Below are 21,702 nucleotides of genomic sequence, written 5' to 3'. Positions count from 1 at the left end.
GAAAAATGCCAAGCTGAGACCTGAGCCCCTCCACAGTGGATATTTGGGAAAGAGAGGAAAAGCCAAAGACTCACATGAGTGGTCAGCAAGAAGGAAGCAGGATACAAGGCATCACAGGAGGAAGGGATTGACAGGGGCCTGTGCCATGCAATTAAGGACTTGGCTTAGGACTCAGGTGGTTCGAATCCTTGTTTCACCACACACTGCCAGTGAGATGTGGGCAACTTATTTCTTTCTAATCCTGATGAGTCTCATGTCCTCTTCTGCAAGAGGAGAAAGTTACACAGTCACACAAGATAAAGCATGGAGAGCTCGGCATGCAGCAGGCCCTTAATCGCTCTCAAAAAAAGTGTTTGGAAGGAGGATATGGCTCGCAGGAAATGCTGCTGTGAAGTTGAGCACAGTGGAGACAAAGCACCATTTGATCTGGTGGATGGGAGTTGCTGGGGACATTGACAAGACTGGTTTTCACAGAATGGCAGAGCTGGAAACTGTCTGGTGCAGGTTATAGAGCAGGTGGCAAGTGAGAAAGTGAAGGCAGGGAGCATACACCAACCTTCCAAGAAGAATCCTCTGTATCGTGAACAAAACCTCAGCAGCACAGGAACTAGCAGAAAGAATCAACAACTGGGATCTCATCTTATTAAAAAGCTTCTGCACTGCAAAAGAAACCACCAACAGAGCTAAGAGACAACCTACAATGTGGGAAAAAAAAATTAGCAGCTGTACCTCAAAAGTCTACTATCTAGAATATATAAAGAATTGAAAAAAATCAGACCCCCCAAATTCAAAGACCCAATTCAAAAATGGGCACCTGAAATGAACAGACATTTCTCAGACAAAGAAGTAAAAACAGCAAATAAATATATGAAAAAACGTTCAACATCACTGGTCATTCGAGAGATGCAGATGAAAACAACGCTGAGATTCCACTTCACTCCAGAAAGAATGGCTGCTATCAAGAAATCAACCAATAACAAATGCTGGCAGGGGTTGTGGAAAGAAAGGAAACCTTCTCCATTGCTGGTGGGAGTGCAGACTGGTGCAACCACTGTGGAAATCAGTATGGAGATACCTCAAAGAACTAGGACTAGAGGTCCCATTTGACCCCACTATTCCCCTGCTGGGGATCTTCCCCAAAGAATTAAAAGATTCATACCACAGTGATATATGTGCACCCATGTTCATAGCAGCACAGTTTGTAATAGCTAAAACTTGGAAGCAGCCCAAGTGCCCATCAACTGGAAACTGGATAAAGAAAATATGAGTTTTGTATAAAATGAAGTACTACTCAGCCATAAAGAATGAAAAACTAGATCATTTATAGCTAAATGGATGCATATCGAGGCCATACTCTTAAGTGAAATAAATAGGATACATATGTGTAAATACTGAATAGTTTCTCTAGTGTGAGAAACTGATAGTGTAAACAAGGGTAAAAATGATTAAAATGAATAATTGATAATTTGAAATAGGAAAAAAGGTCCAAAGACGAAGGAGTGAAGGGAGGGGAAGGGGAAAGGAAAAAAGGGAAAGGAAAAACTATGAGAAAAGAAAAAAAATGGAAATGAAATCTATGTAAATAGGGAAGGGCGGAGGGGGTGAAGGGCGCACAGGTAATGGGGAAAAAAATAAGAACCAAGATATATCGTGTACAAGTACTAGCACCCAATGATAAATGTAAATGAATTATATACCTAAAATGTACCAATAAAGAACAAACAAACAAACAAAAAAGAATCCTCTGTAGCAGGAACATGGAACTGGGAGAGGAGTGGATGGTTAACACGGAAATTTACTGATTGAGACTCTCAGTGTTATGGTTTAGATCTTAAATATCCCCAAAAGACCCATGTACTAAAAAGGCTTGGGAGTACGAGGGGCCTAGTGTGTGGCCTTGAAAGAGGACCACCTTCCCTTCCTGTCTTTCTCTTTCACTTCCTGGCCCCCATAAATGGGCAGCATACTCCACCATGAACTCCCACCAAGATGTTCAACCCTGCCACAGACCCAAAGGCAATAGGGCCAATTGACCCTGGACTGAAACTCTGAAATCATTAGGCAAAATAAATCTTTCCTCCTTTAGGTTGCTTGTATTAGGTACTTTGTGACAGCCACAGAAAGGTAACACACTCAGCACCCAGAAGAGAGAGGTCATGTGTGAAGATATGAAGCCTCAGAAGACAAGAGAGTAGAAGGGTCCAGGGCCCAGGCATAGGAGGCGGCTTCAAGCGCAGCAAGGGGCACAGAGTGGGCAACCATCAAAGCATCAAGGACACAGAGGGACTTGTTGGTTTGGCGGCAGGAAGAAGCCCAAAGTCTGCACTGGTGGTTTCTGGTTTCTCTGAATGAGGAGCCAAGGTTGACCAAAAGGGTGGGCCCACTGGGAAGGATCAGGAGTCAGAACATCTGGGTCACAGTCTGGAAGGAATAGATTCCTCCGATCCCCCAGGGAAGGCTTTGTTCTGGACACACTGACAGCCAGACACAGACTCCGAGGTAAATGGCAGCCCTGCAGCCAAGACCTGGCTGGGACACTGGGCTGGGCCCTGAGTGAGGACAGGGCCTTGGCTGTGTTCAGCCTAGGACTGCAGGGCCCAGCCCTGGGAAGCTCAGGGTGGGCGACACCTGAGGACAGAATCCCTGCCTCCTCTCACTTCCTGACTTTCCCCAGAGAAAACACAGCCCAGGGCTAGAGTTGAGACCAAGGCTCCTCTAGGCATTGGTGGCCCAGAAGAGTGACAGGAAGGCCCATCGGAACATCTGACCCTTTCCTCCTTGCCCCTCAGACCGATTTTTTTGAAAGAGCAAGTTTGCGGGAGCACAGGAGGTGTGCTCTAGGCACTTTCTGTGCTGCAGACACCCTGTGTCACCGAGGGGGCATGCCCCTGCCCTCCCCCAACCGTGCCTCCACTCTAGGAAAGCAAGGTTCTGGTAGAGGAAATGGTTTGGAAGGCCTCTGAGTCAGCCGGCCTACCTCCCTCTCTGCTGCTGCTGGCCCTCCGTGATTAGGGAGTACCGATGCCATGTGTCTTTCCTGCCACCCTCTCTGCCACACGCAGGTGACCTAAAACATCTGCCAGTACCCTGGTGCCGCCTCCAGCACTGACTGCCCTTTGTGTGAGTTTCCAAACAGGTGCCTTTCTGCTAGACTAAGCCCCAGAGCAGATTGTGCAGGCCGGAGGCGGGTTTGCGAGGCAAGGCCAAGGCCACACCTGCACCACAGTCCAGGATGGACTCCAGACCCCGTCAGCCCAGCACCTCACAGTACGCAGCCCACACAGCCCTGGGCACAGGGAAGGGACCTTGCAGCTGACAGCAAGTAGGCCTGGATGTGTCAGATGGAAGGATGGATGGATGGATGGATGGATGGATGGATGGATGGAGAAATGACCTGCACAGAACTTGGGTGAATCCAGCACTGGGCCCCCAGTTGGAAACAGCACTCGGCCTTGGAAAAGAACATCTGGAGCTTGGGTCAGCATCCAGTTCCCGAAGTTCTGTCTGTGGTCTGTGCATAAGGCAGTTAGGAATGTGGGGCGGAGCAGGGGGTGGGGAGCAAGGCATCTCCTGGGGATGGGGAGATGGCGGGTGAGCATTGTCCTGAGCACATGCAGGTGCCAGAGGGATGGGACGGCCAAGGGTGCCGGAGCGTCTGGGGAGCCACGTGTGGGGCGAGCAGTGTGTGGGCGGAGGCAGCCCAGAAGAGGAGGCCACCAGACAGACCTGGCAGAGCATGCGTGTGGAGGGAGGGCAGAGGCAGGAGAGTGGCAAGGCCTTGACTTTGAACGCCAAGCAGAAACACTGGGGTTACATTCATCTGCTCCAGGAACCATGGAAGATCTGGACACAGATTTATTTCAACATTTCTCACAGTAATAGTGCAGACACTCGGAGCTTAGTGGAGCTCTCAGAACAGGGTAGGAAGTGCCCTGGGCCTGAGCAACCCTTACCTTTGCCTAGAGGCCGTCAGCCGCCAGCTACAGGACAGAATATCTACCCAGTACCCTCTTCTGAGTGACCTCGCAGAGCCGCCCTGCACTGCGGCTCAGCCTGCACCGAAGTCTTCTCTTCCTGGTGGGTGATTGGCCCCAATTTCCCCTGAGCTCTTGAGCTCACAAAGCCCTTCATTTATTTATTTTAATTGAATTTCGCCCTGCTGGATGGGACAGGCAAATGTCAGTTGCCTCGGCTTCTCTGCCCTTTGGCTTTCTTCATTGACCTGAGCCACAGAAATTGTTGCCCTACTCTGGCCCTCATTCAATGTTCTCATACTTGCAAACTTTTCTTGAGCACCTTCTAAATGCTAAGGGATGCAGAGGAGACTGTGGCTAGGAAAAACAGTGACTGTTTCGGAGGCTTTAGGGAAGTATAAATTCTCTTTTCTTTACCTCCTGTGTTCCCAACTGTTTAAAGCAAGGGAGGCAGATGTGTATCTACATCCCAGCTCCATTCCCAAGGCTTGCCCTCTGCTCTCAGTTGGGCCACAGTGCCTCACAACACAGTGGGGCTCCCCAGCCCCAACTGCGGGCCTCCCTGCTGCAGAAACAAGCCTGCATGAAGAACAGGCAGAGACTGAGGCACCCGGGGCAGGACCCTGGACAGAGAGCTCTGAGAGGAGCTCTGAGAGGCCACGGGAGTAGGCTCCAGTCCCCCAGAATCACCAGTCAGAGAAACAGGAGGCTGAGGAAGGGGCCGTGTGTGTCTGAGGCAGGTGGGCCCCTCGGAGAAACAGGCAGCAGGGATCGGGGTCCCCTAGCAAAGATGATGTGACTGAGGTGATGATAGAGGTCACAGCAAGTGCTGCAAGAGAACAAAAGAGGGCTGCTGACCCCCACTGGGCGTTAGGGCACCCTCTTCTGGGACACCTTGGCCCTTGTCTGAGCCATGGCTCCCCATAAGGAAGGTGTCCCATGTAGCACAAGTTCACAATGACTGCTATGTGGCCTTGTATTCTGGGGACCATCTGTGTGCCCCAACTAAGAAGGCTGTCTGCTGGGCTGATCTCAGGGACCTTGGAAAGCCTCAGTAATCCTTTTGCATCCTCCCTCAGTTCTATCCCAAATTCCTTGATCGATGCTAGATACCCCCCACCAAACTTCCTCCCTGGAGCCTAAGACATTGTGCCGGTTTAGTTGTCATTTCCTCTTAAAGAAGGAATGGCTATACTAAGTTGTTGTCTTAGAGGAGCCATCGTAAAGGCTGGGCCTGGTTCCCCACATGTCCTGTCTCAGCTAAATAGTTGTTGACCTCTTTACACCTTGCCATGCCCTCTGTAGCCTCCCACCATCTCCTTAGATCCTTACTGCTGCCCCAGGGGAGGTAGGACCAGGGTCAGGCCCCATTGGACAGTTGAACAGGCCCACCGAGCTGACTGCCTTGCCCAGGGCCAGCAGAGGCTCAGGGCAAACACCAAGTCCTCCTGGCCGTCAGGACACTGTGACTTACAAACAGGAATCCTAGAGTCCTGGGGTTCCCCAGCAGCCCCTCAGAGATGGGGATGGGGACAAACCAAGAGGGAAGCCACAGTGCCTGCTCTTAAAAATCTGTTTACATAATGGCCTAAAAGTTCTTTGGAAAAGAGGCTCCATTGGCAAAAATAGTTTGAAGACCAATGCAGGATGCTGTGCTATGTCCTTCTACTTGAGCCTAAAATGGTATTTGGAACAACGCCAGCCCAGGCCCTGTCTGCCCACTCCGCCTCAGGAGCACGGGCCTTACCAGAGCTTTGAGTCCCCTCCAGCTACTTCTATAGCATGGGAGAGAATTCTTCTCACTTCTTTGCCTTCTGACTTGGCTCCTGTGTCTTCCCTGTCCTCCCAATGGGAAGTAGGAACAGCGGCCCCCAGGCTTGTGAAATTATGGTGGTAAGTGGGATGTTTGGCATCACTGTTATGGCGTGTGTTTAGATGTCTCCTCAAAGCCTCATGCAGTCATAGGTGGGGCTTTTTCAGAGGTGGCTGGACCTAGAGTGTGTGATGCTGGGGTTGGCTCATGGTGCTATGCTAGGATTAAAGGCACTAGAATTACAGGTATTAGTGCTATCCACCCTGAGTAGCCTGGATAAGATGTAAGGGATAGAAAGAGGTGTGGTCGTCCCCTGCTTGCTTTGCTACCTTCTGCCCACCATGAACTGTTTCTCCTCTGCGATGCTCCTCTGCCAAGCCACCCTGCCTTGGGGCCAGCTGACTATGGATTGAAATCTCTACAAACTGTGAGGTAAGTAAACTTTTCCTCCTTTAACTTTGGGTGTCAGATATTTTGTCTGAGCAATGAGAGAAAAGTAGTTAAGACAATTACCTTTAGGCTCACAAGGTCCCTTCATGGAACAGGACTCACAATACACTGTCCCATTGGCACTTCAGGCTTCCACCACCTTCGTTCTTGTTATAGAAATTCTGGTAGCCATCATTCCATGTCCCCAAGCTGGCCTGCTTCCCCAGTGATCCAGTGGGAGAGGCTGGCTGTGGCTTAGCCACCCACAGGTAGCTCTAGGCCTGGAGCCCTGAGAATGGCACAGACCCACACTGGAAGCAAGTCAAGAGCCAGTGTACAGTGACAGGGACGTTGTGTGCAGCTCCCAAGGCATCGCCACACTCTGGTGCCCCAAACCGCAGAGGACACACATTTGTCCAGCGAGCGCTTCAAGGGAATTTTGTTACTTGGACATCCAATGGCCCTGACAGCGTCATTGAGAGAGGAGAGGTAGGGTTTTACCTGGCCCAAACCGAAAGCCAGAATGTCTCCCTTGTCCCCATAACCCCCATGTGTCTTTTGAACTGAGTCTCCTGAGAAAGCCACGGCCACAGTATTGCCACCTTGGAGCTCAGGAGACTGTATTGGAACTGCGCAGCTTCCAGGACTGCCCTGTGTAAGTCCCCGGGCCAGTCTGTCACCTGTCTGTGTGTTTTAGTCACTTTCCTGTCACTAGGACACAATACCTGACACCCAGAACTTAAAGGAGGAGAGGTTTATTTTGGCAGTCGCCTACAGTCCATGATCAGCAGCTGCAGGGCAGAAGCTGCATGGTGGAAGGGCTGGGGGAAGGAATGCTGATCTCCTCACGGAAGGTGGTCAGAGAAGGGAGGAGCTAGACCCTTCCAGGTCACACCCCAGCCTCCCCCTCTTCCGACCAGGCCCCGCCTCTAATAGCCAGTCAGCTGTATTGCTCCCATGATTCAGTCACCTTCCCCAAACCCTGCCTGTGAGTGTGTGGGGCTTTGGGGATGTGATGATCTAAGCTGTGATACTGCCCCAGGCTTTGCCCCAGAGGCAGAATGGGCAGCTGCTGTGGAGGACAGGCTGGCCTGAGGACAGAGGAGACATGGCGAGGAGGCTGTGCCGAGGTTGAGGGGGCTCCAGGAGACAACTCAGAGAGAAGAAGGGAAGAAGATAATTAAGCTTTTCTTATTTCTCTTTTGATTGTGTTCTTAGAGCTTCGCCATTTCTGCATGCTCTTGTGTACGCTAGGCCACAGTGCATTAGTTTACACGTGGGTATCCCTAACCTGAACATCTTTCACTGCCAGGGCGAGGCTGGGGTCCAGGCAAGCACTGAGGAGATGCAGTCGGAGCACACAGGCAGAGGCCAGCAGGGGAGCTGATGGACGTGGCCGGGGTGGTCCTGGGGAGAATGGAGAGAGGACTCAGATGTCCTGGAAGCCTGGGGAGTGAGTGGTGCTGTGCTCAGACTCGGTCCTGGGAGAAGCACCCCAGGGGGCAAGACAGTGTCCTCACCTGGACACTGGGAGACAGAGGAGGCAGTTGGAAATGCATGGTGGCTCTTGGGGGCAGCTGGAGCTGCAGGGCAATCTGAGATTCTCTGCCCAGAAGCAAGGGAATTGAGTCCTCAAACTGGCAGAAAGATCACTTCCCTGCTTTTGTGAAAGGGTCAGCTTGGTTTCTCAAAGGCTTTGTTGATGTTAACAGTTATGGATCTCTAGGGTTCGGTCACTTTCCCAGGCAGGGGCCAGGTCCTGTGGGTCAGCCTTTTGATTTCATGCCTTTCCCCACATAAGCCTCGGCCTGCCAGCCTCATCACGCTCTTGGCATCAGGAGGACACCCTGGAGGGCAGAGCCACTGCCTGTGAAGGCTGTGTGCCCCTGGCTGGCTTGTCCCAGGCATGTTCTTCCCTTTCTCTGTGTGGTCAGAGCCGAGGCGGGGGGCAGGCCAGCCTCTGTCCAGATGCCGAGGTGCCCTAGGCGGTGTCCTCCGAGGTGGGGGCAGGGCCCAGCCAGGCCTGTCCCCTCCGTTTGGGAGTGACATACGTCTGCCCTTCAAGGTCACAGCATGAGTGACTGGAGCCCCTGGGCAGGAGTGGGCCCAAGGGACAGTTGGCCCCCAGCTGTGCCCACAAGGAGAAGGGGACCAGCTGGCTCTGGGCCCTGCCAGACTCCCACGGGCAAATGCAAAAGTCCCCAAGCAGAGGGACAGCCTCTCCCAGGGCCTCTGATGGCCAGTGGACCGAGACAGCATCTGCTTTTTGCTCTCCTCCCACAGCTGAGGTCTACATTGGCATTGGGAAACCCGCAGAAGCCACAGCCTGTACTCAAGAAGCTGCCAACCTCTTCCCGATGTCCCACAACGTCCTGTACATGAGGGGCCAGGTGGCTGAGCTCCGAGGAAACATGGACGAGGCCCGGCGGTGGTATGAGGAGGCCCTGTCCATCAGTCCCACCCATGTGAAGAGCATGCAGCGCCTGGTGAGTCTGCACCGGGACGGGACCCCCACTGCTGGATCAGGGCTCCCCAAGGAGGCAGCAGAGGCCAGTCACAGTTAGATTGCCAGGCTGCCTCACTGCAGGAAGCCCGCAGCCCACTCCCATGGTAGTTCATGCACATGGCACCCTGGGAGGTGAGCACACTGCCATAACCATCCTGCACAGGGTCTTGCTAGGTGCCATGGAGCAGTTTGGGCCACCGGTATAGCCAGGATTGCCAGCCACCTGGGGCCCCACCTGGGCACTGTCGTTGTCAATTTGGTCTCTGCACTGCTTACAGCAGCCACCTTGAGAGACTGTTCACACCCCGGAGGCCTCAGCGCAAAGATCACAGCACTGGTGGGGTGGGGTCCAGGGAGCCTGAGACTCCAGAGGTGGCATCTTCAGCCAGGGACACAGGTGAGTCACTCTAGTTTCCCCACCCTGTGTGGGTATGGCAGCTCTTCAAAAACACACATCCCTCTTCTGGGTGCCCAGCCAGAAGGGAGACACGTTGCCCTGCTGGCCCCTTGCCCTGGGCCACCTTTGAGAGGTTCTGGAGTTGCTACCAGCTGTCTGAACATCACTGTGGCAGGGAGCAGACTGGTCACTCTGGGGGTTCTGTTCAAAATGTACCAAGTGGCAGCCAGGTAGCTCAGTTGGTTAGAGCATGGTACTAAGAATGCCAAGGTTTCGAGTTCGATCCCCATACAGGCCACAAACCCTTTCCTTTCTTCTGGCCGGGCATGCTGTCAAGAGCCCTCCGTCTGCTGTCACATTCCTATGGGAGTCTTAACTGAAACTCAAAGTAAATGAGGTCCAAGAGCCAGTGAAGGGCCACCCTGCCTTCCCTGGGCCTGTGAGCCAGGCCCCGATTCTGAGCCTCCTAATAAAACTGAGGTGCCCTTCGCATCGGCAGCACTTGGGAGCTCAACACCCACAATCAGACAGTGGTATGTGATACAGGACAAGGAGTCCAGGGACAGAGACCTGATCTGTTGGTGTCACTCGCTCCGTCCTTAATCTTGGGGAAGGCCCATAAGTGCTGTGCACTTTAGCATCCTTCTTTCAATAGGAAAGCATCTGCCACTGAGAGGATGTGGTTTTGTAACTAGTCAGTAAAACGTTCTCCAAAGGATCCCAACACTTTTGTTGCCTTATCATTTCTCATAACCAAAACATAGAAAGTTCTGAGCCATAACTACAAGTTTTCAGCAGAAAATGCTGACTCACTGAGAGTTAGATGCCATTGGAAGAGTCAGATGTGGACTTGAACTTGGCCTTGTCTCTTAGCCTCAGGGAGCCTTGGTATTGCGGTGAATTGGGCGGCTACTTACCCAGGTGGGCTGTGTGAGAACTGAGTGAATGATTCGCGTAACAAGCCTCACAGAGTTCCTAGAACCTGGTAGGTGCCCATTAAATAGAAAACTGAAGACAGTTATTTTCAGTTTTACAAATAAATCAAACCTCCAAATCATGACAGCTATTTAATCTTTTTCAACTTCCTTTTATAAACATACAGTACTGTAACTCAATGCAGCTTTATAAATAATTTTTCGTATTATCTAAACAGTAGTCTCTTTGATTAAAAATATTACATGGTTTTAATTTTTGTCTCACTATTGTAAGAAGAATTTGTTAGGAGCTTTTCAGGTCTCTGAGCTTTGCTAGAGTGTTGCAGAACAGGTATAATCAATGCCATGTACCCAGTATTTTTATTAAAAAGAGGTAGCATGCTTCCACCTCAGGGCCAATGAATTATTCAGAGAAGTATTTCTTGTTCATCCCCAAGGGGAACACATGAGACAAAAGATCAAATAGGAAAATTGCACCGGGAGAGTTTTCTGTTTCCCCTTGGAGCTTTGCAAGACACCTGAGCTCCTCACAAAGGCCAGGCGCTTTCCTTTCCCAATGGGGCAAGCACTGGGCCCAGCACTGAGGGGCTGGCGAGTCAGGGGCCAGGCTGATGAGGGGCCTTGCCTGCCACCTGCACTGGCAGCAACTGGGCCTCTGCAGGCCCAGAGACAGTGCTACATTGGAAGTCTCACCAGTGAAGAAGAGTAATAATAACAAACTCACAATTGCTTTCTCTATGCGTCCTAACATATTTGGAAAATGATTCAGACTGGAGGCAGGTGGAGAGCAGCAAGCCTACAGATTTTGAGTTCACATTGTGGCAGTCGGAAGCTTCACTCAGCGGTTGGGATCAGGGCAGCTCCCAAAGAGTGGCTTGGAACACCTCTGCTTGGTGATCTAAGGAAGAGCACCCGGGCTTGCATTCTCCCCCGTCCATTCCCAGAACCTGGCCCTCAGCTGGGCCGAAAGCTTCCCCCTTCTCCTGGAGCTGTTGGACCTTCTGGTGCCTGGGAAGAGGTGGCCCCCAAAGCCCCAGACACTTTGGCCCTGAGATGTCGTCCCCCCCCCCACTTACCCACCTATGCAGGGAAGCTGCATGTCTGTGGCCTTGGATGGAGGAGAGAAGGAAGGCTCCAGGCTCCAGACTAGAGTCCAACATTGTCCCTCATTGGCTGAGGGCCTTGGGCACATTACTTCCCCTGTTTGTGCCTCAGTTTCCTCAGCTACATAAATGAGGATAATGTTAGCACCAGTGCCTCACAGAGACAAAGTCAGCACAAGGACTGAAGTCTCTTATTGAGTCGCAGAGGCCTTCACAGAAACTAGACTGGTGCTCGAGTTCCCGGTTAAGTGGACAGGAAGGTCAGAAGCCGTGTCTTCACCAGGTTGAGTCCAGGAAGGAGACAGAGGGTGCAGAAACAGAGATGAGCATTGATGGTTGCCTGGCACCCAGGGAGAAGAGTGTGCAAAGCCCAGGGGAGCCTGTGCCAGGCCAGGCCAGGCCAGGGCCGGAAGGTTCCAAGTAGCAGGGACTCAAAGAACAGAGATTCAGAGACCATCATGGAACCAACCAAGGAGGAACCAATGGAGAGGGAGATTGTGATGCTGGGAAGAACCCTAGGATGGAAAGAGTCTGTGGAGGTGCTCATGCTCAGAAGGGCGCAGAGCCGGAAGGAAGTCAACGGGAGCTGCCTGGACAGCAGGAAGCCACGTTATCTGTCGTGGGTGCAGAGCCAGTGGCTGACAGTGGCCACAGAGAACAGATAGGAGCTTGAGCTAGATCTGTGGAGAGCAGTTCCTCATTCAGCCCTAGGAGTGTGTAAGGGCAGCACAGGCCAGGTCACCAGGTCGTCAGAGAGTCTTTATCTGTGCACAAGTGTGAACATATTAGCATTGTTGAAAAGCACTGGTGTAGGGCTGGGGTGTGGCTCAGTGACAGAGCTTGTGCTGGGCATGCAGGAGGCCCTGGGTCCGATCCCTAGCCACCAAAAAAAACAGCCTCTTAAAACAGTTTGAGAGGCAGATGTGTGAAGGTAAGACAAAGGTCAGACTCGACAAGAGAAATGTGAACTAAAACCCAGGGGGAAAGGACAATTTTCGAATAGTGTTAGCCTTCATTTATGTGTTTAAACTCTATACATATAGTGAGAAGGGAGAAAGACTAAGCATGCTGAGCATCAGTAAGGAGTTAGCACTGACACAGACACGGCAGCTGAGTGCAGCGGGTGTTCAGGGAGCAGTGAGCTGAAGGCGCCGGCCATGTTGATGAGGGGAGGAATTCATGGAGCGATCAGACTTTTCCCAGAAACTCTAAAGGCATTTGTCCTATTAGTCTTACATAAATGCATAAATTTACATTTGTCTGCTATGTGAAAAGGCCTTTAGCTTAAAGTAACCAAAATGAATTAATGAAACAGAGCAGCTTTTTCAGACCATCCTGTGCTCTGCATTGGGAAGGGGAAAGGAGGGAGAGGCAGCCCAAGGTGCCCAGGGGCCGAGGACCAGCCAGACTTTCCAGGCCAAGGACGGTCGCAGAGACACAGTGCAGCCAAGGACAGCATAGCGGGACCCGGACGGGCTCTGCAACAGGGACATCTGGTTGCCCTAAGATCCCGTCAGCCTGGGCTTTTGAGGGCACTGGTTGAGATTGGAAGGTAAGAAAAGAGCAAGGGCTTTCAGGAGAGAGATGGACGGGGAGGGGAGTCAACAAGGCTGGAAGGGAAGGCATCCTGTGTGTCGGGATGCTAGCAGGAGGTCAGTCTGTGCCGGGTGCGTTGACAGGTGGAGAAAGGTGTGGGCAGGGGCAGATGGCAGGGTCAGCCAGGGCCAGCGGAGTAGACAGCACTGGGAGGAGCAGAGGTGCCCAAGGCAGCATCAGAGAGAACCAGGAACCAGAGGGGGCTGTGAGCAAAGAACCACAGGAAGGGGACGGCAGGGGCACGAGTGACACAGCTGCGGTGCCCACCCACTGCGGGAAGGAGAGCCAGTGTGTCCACCTGCGGGATAGGCCATCCCCTAAGGCGAATCTGCTGCTGCACAGACGAGAAAGGCTACAGGGAAAGCTCGAAGGGACTGTGTCCCCTTGAATGTCGAGGTTACCAAGAGGAGGCTGGGGCCTAGAAAGGGACAGAAAGCCATCAGCATGGAGATTATGGAGGTGCTGAGCTTTGGGCCACCCCCAGGGGAAGCGATGCCAACAGATCAGTGGTGGAGCTCTGCCCAGACTAGAGGAAATTGGGCAGGCAACAGGAAGGTGATGGTAGGAGAGACTGGGGAGGGGCCGCCTGCCCCAGCGGGTGGCTGGAGGACCACCACCTCCCTGGGGCCCATAGGCTGCTAGAGTGAGGTGTGGAAGGGCTTAGACTGCTTGGTGGAAAACACATCTCAGGCTTCCATCTGCGATCTGGGCCACGCTGGGCCTGAAAGGGCTTCCTTGTCTTCTAGGGGGTGAATGAGAAGACAAGAGCACTTCTTAGATTCGCCAGGTTGGCTTCAGGCTAAAGGTCTCGTGCACAGGCTGCACGAGGTTTCTCTCTGAGCTCACGTCCTCCGAAACATGGGGCATCTGGAGTGGCACTGAGCACACGTGCTCCCAAAGTGGGTGCAGTCCTATTCCTGGGGACCGCATTAGCAGCAGAAAATTGGCAGGCATCAGCCGAGCTGTCAGAAATGCGTTTTGTGAGAAAATACCCAAAGGCTCCTCGAGCTGATGGTATCGCCACACCCAAGGTGCACTGGGAAGCATCTTCCAGAGCACGCCTGTGTTTTCTGCTGTTTAACAGCTGTGACAGTTGATCCGTCAAAGCAAAGCTGACTAGTGACACTGCTCTGAGAGGAAGGCTCTCATGAAGTTCAAAGAGGGCCCAAAGCCAGGCCTTCCTTAAACCCCTTTCAAGCTAGTGTGCCTGCACGCTATGTGGACATTTCATCCTGTTTGTACGTGACCGCTGGACAGCTGGAGAGAGGGCAGAGGGAAGGGAGGAGGTGGCCTGGGCATGCTAAGGCAGCTGGCACTGCTAAATTATGAAACTTTGGTGCTTTGCTGTCTTTCCCATCTTTGAAAGCATCCGTCTGTTCTTTGAGATTTGGGAAATTGCTGGGTTTTATGTTTTACTAGTTACCACCCTAGTTTCCAATATGTGCCTGGCTAAAGGAGAGATGAGCATAGAGGCTGTAACTCCAGGCACTGGCAGCCTGTGTGTGTATATCTGTCTGATCCAGCCTTCAGCACACACAGCAGCACAGGGCTCCCCATGGGCACCTCCACTTTCCCCTGGGAACGGCACCTCAGTGCCGCCTTTACTCTGAGTAAGACCCAGGCACAAGCAGCCTGGTGAAACAGAACCCAAAGAGCCACCCCGTTTCAAAGCCAATCTTTAAAAACCAGTCTGTTTCATCCTAAGTATCATCTTTCTTTCCATACATAGGAAGAATGATTGGCAGGAAACAAAACTTTGTTACAGCACAAAGATACTTTCATCTATTAATTGTATTTTATTTTCTTTCAGAATTAAAAAATGCTTTGAAAAATAAGGAGGACAACTTTGTTCTCTGAAGAATTGTTTGTGAGCTATTTCGATGCTATGTGTGCTTGCTAAATAGCACTCTGAAAAATACAGTGGACCCTCGAGTTACAACCGGCCTGGCATACAAACAACTTGAGTTACTACTGGAATTTTAGTTTTAACTTACAAAGTCTTCAGTTATGACCCTGAATGCCAGCTGCTTGTGCTTCTAGACGGTCTCAGATGCAGATTTAACCCTTGAAGGGTTCTGGAATGAACATTACAACATCCTTCTCTGTGTGGGGTTAACTGAGAAATCCCGGGCCAGTGTCTCTCTAAGGACCCTGAGATCTGCTGTATATAGGAGAGAGACTTTGAAAGCTGTGTAGAGGAGCCTGGGCCTTCAACTGACCACTTTGAGTTAGAACCAGCCCTCAGGAACAAATTGAGTTCATAAGTCAAGGGTCCACTGTAATCAGGCCTTCGTTCTCTGCTGTCCTCTCTTGGTATATCCAGGGCTCAGATCACAGGGCAGAGGAAAAACTAATGTGTTCTCCTGGGTGTTGAGGTCTCTCTCTTTACTCCATCTTCTCCCTTGTTTAACGGTGGACTCTTATTTTAGCTCCTTCAAAAGCTTGAGACCTTCTCAGCAATCACTGATAACTGAGTGTTATTGTGTGGGTTAAATGAGTTCACAAACATTAGCTATGAACATCAGTGTTGTCCTCTGTGACTTGGGTCACACAATGGCAGCCCCGATGTGTCTGGTTTTTTTGGGTTTTTTGGTACCGGGGATCGATCTCTGGTCCTTGCGCTTGTGCAGCAGGCGGTGAAACCACTGAGCTAAATCGCTGGCCCCGATGTGTCTGTTTGACAGTGAGTGAGGCAGCTCCTTTCTGATTCTGTACCAGGTAACTGTGACCAAGTTTTATTCATAAGAGGAGCTGAAATAAGAGTCTATCTTGGCACATATTTGGCCAAAAGCTACATCCTCAGCCCTTTTTTAGTTTTTATTTTGTGACAAGGTCTTGCTGAGTCACTGAGTTGCCCAGGCTGGGCTGGAACTTTCCATCTTCCTGCCTCAGCCTCCCAGAGTGCTGGGCTTACAGGCCTGCGCCTCCACACCCGGCTTTGTTTGCTTTGAAGTTATTGCTGTGCTTACTGGCGGTTTCCGTTGGCCGTGCCCCAGATTAATCTGGGGGACCACCTGGGCCTTCTGGGCTCTTCTCCTTGAAGAGGTTTGCTCCGTGTCTTTGCGGCATGCTGTTGTTAAACAGCCAGGCCCGCCATTTCCCTGTGCAGGGCTTCGGGTGTTGATTGGCTTGGCCTCGGCACAGTTGTTTCTGGCCGTGGCTGCGAGGCAGATCGAGCATGCAGGTGTCTTCACAGGGGCCAGGGCAGAGCGGCTCCATGGATGGCACTGTGCTGCAGGTCAGACCACAGAGGGGACCTGGGGCTGCTCGGCACTCAGGCCCCCAGGCTGACCTCAGCACTGTTTCCGGGGCTGAGCTTGGGAGAAGGCTGGAGGGGCAGGGCCAGCACTCTCTCAGGAGCCTGAGTGGGGACAGTGGCTGCTCTCCCAGGTCTGCACCATGTCCTGTTGTCCCCGGGCACATGCTGCCTTGGTGGACCCAGCACGCCATCTGGAAGCACAGTGGACACTGCCCTTAGAGACTTCCATGGAGCATGTCCTAGTGGAGCCTGCAGTGCTCTTTCATGGTGGGCTGCGGTCTCCTGGCTCCTCGCCCTCCACTCACAAGGGCGCGCTGCAGCTGAGGCAGACCTGAGGGCAAATGGGCCTAGGTTCGGGTGTCTGTTGGCTCACAGGACTCCGCGGCCTGGCTCTTCTGTCTCCTCAGTTCAGTCAGTGAGGATCCCCCTCCAAGAAACTGACTCACACCAACCACACTCACAAAAGACTGAGTCTCATACCAGAACCTGGAACAGTACTTTATAAATAACTGTACATCTCCCGAGCCAGACCACCTCTGCTCCCTCCCACCCTTCTCCCCAGAGGAGCTCACACTCTAAGCTAGATGCCTGGGCACGAGTCAGACACGTTGATGTGGTAGAGGCCAAGGGATTGGGCTGTGCAGGGCCCAGCAGCTGTCCTTTCTGTGCCGAGAGCCCCTTCCTGGGGTTCAGAACTCGCCACTTATGCCTTTAGAACAGAGCCTCCACTCCAGTGTCCTGTGGCTATAGATGAGCCAAAGAAAGGGACATTCTCAGCTCTGGGGATGGCAGGGAAGGGGCAGATGGAACTTGTCACCCCTGGCCTAGGGCTGCCTGGGCCTCTCTCCTCTGCATGCCATACAGATATCATTAGATATCATTTTCTGTGGGGCAAGAGAAGCGCTTGGCTGAGACCTGCTTCTGCCCCTTTGGGTCAGATGAAATCTCCATAGTGGGCTTCCTGGTGGTCACGCCGCTCATGTCTCCCCAGGGTTCCAGCCTTACCCCTGGATGGTGACTGGGACACAGCCTCAGTCCTTCCTAAGGTGGAGCCCCCACACATTGTGAGCCTGGTTCCAGAGCAGGGCAGGACTCCTGACTGTGGTCCCGCAGTGAGAGAACCCCACCCTTCTCCCGCACCCAGAGGAGCAGCCTGGCCTTGTGTGTAGGATTGCCACGGCCTCGAGGGTGAGCGCCTCTGGGGAGTGGGTGGGGGTCCACACTGTCTGCACCAGCCCAGGTTTGGGGCAGGTGGCAGGGGTGCAATAACCCACCAAAGAGGGCACCTGCCAGGGCTGCAGTCAGAGGTCTGAGAGAACAGAGAGGCTGAGTCACTAGAGGTGCTGGGAATGCTTTGTGGGGAGAGCACATGGACGGTTTCTTATGACGTGAGCCATTGTCTCCGGTCCTCCCGAAACATGTATTTTTGGCAAACATTATCTGACTATTGGGCATCTGTGTCCTCCTTGGGGCAAGAGGAATTTCCCCTGGGCACGGAGAGCATCTCTTCCGCAGCACCTGGCTCTCGGCTGTGGCCGTGTGCTTGCTCGTCACCTCCCCCCCGAGTGCAGGGACATTCTTGGTGCACATTTGCTCTTTGGTTCTCAGATCCTTCCTATCCTGGCATCCAGCCACCCTGCTCTCCAAGGCGGAAATCACAAACCCAGACGCAACCTGAGTGCAATACCAGTTCCAAAATTGCAAACTATCCGGTGCCTTTTGTCCCAAGGCATTCCTTCACTCCAGTGAAAGGAAAAATTAATTCTGTGTTTACTTCTACTGTCTGTCTTAGAGCCTTGGATGACTAACTATGGGCAGTGCACTTCAGCCTCTCATTAATAATTATGATCTAAAAAATATAATAATAATTTTGATCTAATTTTTTTATAATCTGACATGTTGTACCCAAGGCATTTACTCTTAGAAGTTCTGCCCCATCATCTCAGTGCAGTTTGATGTGTGGGCTCCTTTGCCTTTGCACAGCCACTGCTCCCTGGCCTAGCCCCTGAGATGAGTCCCTCTCTCGAGTTGTTCTGTGTGCTCCCGTGCTGGTCCTGGCCTCCCCTCCTTACCCTTGGTTGCTGGATTGGAGCACTGCTGCCATCTTTGATTCCTCAGTACCCTCCTTCTCCTCTCTGTCTGCCTCCAGAGTCTGCCACCACAAGAAGGTGGCATTCTGAGCCAGCTGGCCATTCTCCCGTCACTGGGGATGGTCCCCCATTGAGGGCTCCTGGGCCCTCTTTGGGCCATGTCTACCCCATCTGTTGTCTGGACCTTCAGACTGCTTAAAACTCTTAGGCCCAAAATTCTAGGAAGGACATCTCCCTGGAGAAGGTGCAGAAGACTAGAGAAGTCTCTCCCAGCAGCACATATGAGGACTAAAACGAACAGACAGCAGTTAACCTTGACACCTACACTCCCCAGAGAGTTGAAGGGATCGCAGATCTAGAATCCCAGTGAAAGTCGCTAATCTCAGTACCCCTTTTACAGATGGGAAAACTGAGGCCAGGTAGAGGAAGTCACTGAAAAGGAAGTTTCTAAGTCAGCCTTGGCACACCTACAGTTGTCAAGGGGGTGGTGCTGTGGGGTGCCTTAGGAGAAAGGAGCGACAGATACACCGAGAGGCACCAAGTCTCTAGCCCACAGGAGCCAGGAGGTCCTGACCCCGAGCCAAGGCAGCCTCGCTGGCCTGCACAGATCCCCGAAGCCTGATCCGGCAGCGTGAGTGCACTGGTGAGCACCACCGAAGAGGGGAGCGGAGGGCTCCACTCCGGGCTCAGGAAGCGGCTTTGCCTCTCCTCTGACTCCCTGAGGCCTCAGCAGTTCCTAACCAGAGAATTGAACACACCACAGCTCCCAGAGCCTGGACCCAGTGTCCAGAAAACTCCAGCCTCCAACAGCTTTGGGAAAAACTTTCAGCCAAGCCCCTAGGGCTGCAGACCGCTTTGCCTGGAGAGAGACCCTCCCATGGCTTCTCTGCCTTCCACACTGCTCACTAGACTCACCAAGAGCTGCATGGACACAGACCCCTCTTCTTCCTGCAGTGTGCTTCCCCCGTTTCCACCTGCTTGGTGTTTGCATAACACCTGTCCCTTCAAATACCTTTGCAGGTATTCTTTCCTTTGGAGACTTTCAGAACTTTTGGAGGTAATCACCCAAAAGGCTTTCGAAGCAGGCCAGGACTGTGCTCTGGGGGCAGGCGCTGTTCTGGCTTCACCTCTTAGCAGCCCATTTGTACACTAATTCCGCACTGCTTCAGCACACTGGTCCCTTAGTGAATGTTGTGCAGATTAAGTAAGATGATAGAGGTAAGATGTGTGGAGGCCAGTTTTGTGCCAGAGACTGGACTAGACCCCGTGGGTGTAAACATGACCCTGTCCCTGCGCCTCCCACCAAGCACTGGACGTAGAGGGAGACACATAAACATCTACAAGGAAGCAGAAAGTCAGGCGGCTGATGGGCAGGTGCACAGGACATGTGGTCACCTGCACCCATGGGTCCAGGAGTGACCTGTGTGTACAAGTGTGGCAGGTGAAGATGATGAGGCAGCTGTTGGAGATGTGTGTGGACCAGTGGGGAAATCTCAGTGTGGAACAGGGGCAGACAGCAGTGCGGAGGTGCTGTGGATTTTCCTGGATGTGACATGCGTAGGCAGTTATATGAAAACGTATTTTTAGGAGTATTTATATGCTTATAATATAAAATACTAACCTCTACCTCCAAAATAGATGAAACCAATATGAAAACTCTTAACGGTTGTTGGACTTAGGAGATTTGTGTATCAATGTTCATTATATTAGCCTGTCTGCATTTCTGCAGGTTTAAAATTTTTCAAAATAAAGTTTAAACAAGTCGATGTGATCAGGTTTGCTTTTACAGAGGTCACCCAGAAGCTGTGGTGGCCAAGTGATGAGACAGCTCAGTGTCACTAAGGGCTGTCCAAGATAAGAGAAGATAAGAAAGGAGGCCCAGTTAGCTTTGGCAAGGGGCCTGGGGATTCAAGCTTGCCTTGGTGCCTGGATGGGTAAAATGCCTTCACCAACATGAGGAGACACAGGAGGAGGAACGAGGATGGCCACATTGAGATGGGCGACATGTGTCTGTCATGGAAGAGATGCCCGTGGTGTGTGGCTGAGTGGGCCTAAAGATTGCACGTGACTAGTCTGGAGTGATGGCCTTGAGGTATGGCAGTAGCTAGTAGGTGGTAGCTTAAGCTGTGTCTGGGACAAAAATCACAGAGAGGAGGAAAAAGAGAGGGTCTGGGGCAGCATCCCAGTGTTTAAGGAGTGGGCAAGCAGTTTTGACTCATGAGGAAATGGAGGTTCTCATCATTTATGTACATTTTCCTCCCTGCTCATGGCCCTACAGCTGAGATTTGGGCCTGGCCTCACCAGCTTCTCCAGCCCTCATTTCCACAGTCCCTTTCTCCTGTCAGCTTGGGGCTGTGGCCAGCCCTGTCCCCTGCAGTGGCTTCTGTGATGTCCACGAAACCACCACGCAGAGGGAGAGTCTCAGTTGGCAAAGGCGCTCTTTGCTAAGTGTCAGGAGAAGTGGCTTGAAATAGAGAGACTGGGGCACATTGCATCCCCTCTCTGGACATCAGCTTCATCCTCTGTTTGTGGGGATGATGGCAACCATCCCACCAGGCTGTGAGCACATCTGATGCAATCACTTGTGTGAGCCAGCGGGACTTGAGTGGTGTCTGGTGACAAACACCGTGCAGTGTTCTTAAGGGAAACGTGAAACGTCCCTCTTTGCGTCTAAGACCTGACTCTCTTACCAGGTGTCAGTTACTCGAGGGACAGTGCACGACCCCAAGCTCTTAACAACAGTGGCTGTTACTAAAAGGAGTCCTGGGTGTGACATGTGCACTCACACACACATACAGTAAGCCTGGGAGCCAGCCTTGCCACGGGCTTGGTCTTGATTAGATCCGTAATTGAATTGCTGGCCAGTGTCCTTCCAAATGCATCAGAAACTGCTGGCCCAGCCCTCAGGGGAGCCTCTGGTGCCTGATGCTGTGCCTCTCTTCATAAATAAACCAGTGAAGCCCGCCGACTGCAGAAAGCGGCCCCTCCTGGCAGGGCCCAGGTCCCCACAGGCTCTCTGTCATCCTCTGCATGGTGGCCAGATCCAGACAGATGCATGGGGCTGGAACCAAAGCACAAGCAGGCAGTCCCGGCAGGGATCTCCCAGAGCAGACTAGAAGCAAAATCTGCTTCTTCCGAAGGACAACATGTGTCTTTCCAGGCCTTTCAAAGCAAGGCAGGTCAATCGAGTTATAATTGGCTCTCTAATTAGAACTCCCACAAGCTGTTAAATTCTCTACCTGCTGCCTGGCGTCTTACACAAAGGTGACAAATCCGCTTCTGCCTTTGGAATGATTAAAGAAAACCAGCTAGTCTCACCCTTCCTGCGACAGCAACCTCCTCTAGCCACCCCTGCCCCAGACGCCCACACACCCACAGCAGCACAGCATGGCCTGCTTACTAGAAATGGCTGTGGGGACCAGGCTTGGAAGGCTGTGTTGCTGATGAGCTCTTGGAGGCTGAACAGGAGGAGGCCCATTCCCAACCTTTTCCTAGGGTGGGAAGCATCCCCAGGGTTTCTGTGAAGCCCTGAGCTCCCTTAGTTGAGTTGCTCTGTGAGAGGGAAAATGTATCTCTTTCCTCTTGGGTATCCTCAACACT

General features: G+C 52.3%; 1 protein-coding gene across 6 annotated transcripts in view; it reads left to right on the top strand.

Annotated features, from left to right (window-relative positions):
* Nucleotides 1–21,702, top strand: part of Ttc7b (tetratricopeptide repeat domain 7B) — a 236,444-nt gene that overhangs the window by 198,616 nt on the left and 16,126 nt on the right. For all 6 annotated transcript variants that reach the window (XM_004837069.3, XM_013065309.3, NM_001303304.1 and 3 more), the window contains 1 exon segment: nt 8,500–8,702. In XM_004837069.3, the coding sequence (XP_004837126.1) occupies nt 8,500–8,702 (203 nt within the window).

The sequence above is a fragment of the Heterocephalus glaber genome, unplaced genomic scaffold, assembly GCF_053883595.1.
Source record: "Heterocephalus glaber isolate CG9 unplaced genomic scaffold, H.glaber_assembly_v1.0 deba00001608, whole genome shotgun sequence".
NCBI classification, from domain to species: Eukaryota; Metazoa; Chordata; class Mammalia; order Rodentia; family Bathyergidae; genus Heterocephalus; species Heterocephalus glaber.
Note: the sequence above shows the minus strand (reverse complement) of the source record. Positions and strands in the feature narration are given on the sequence as shown.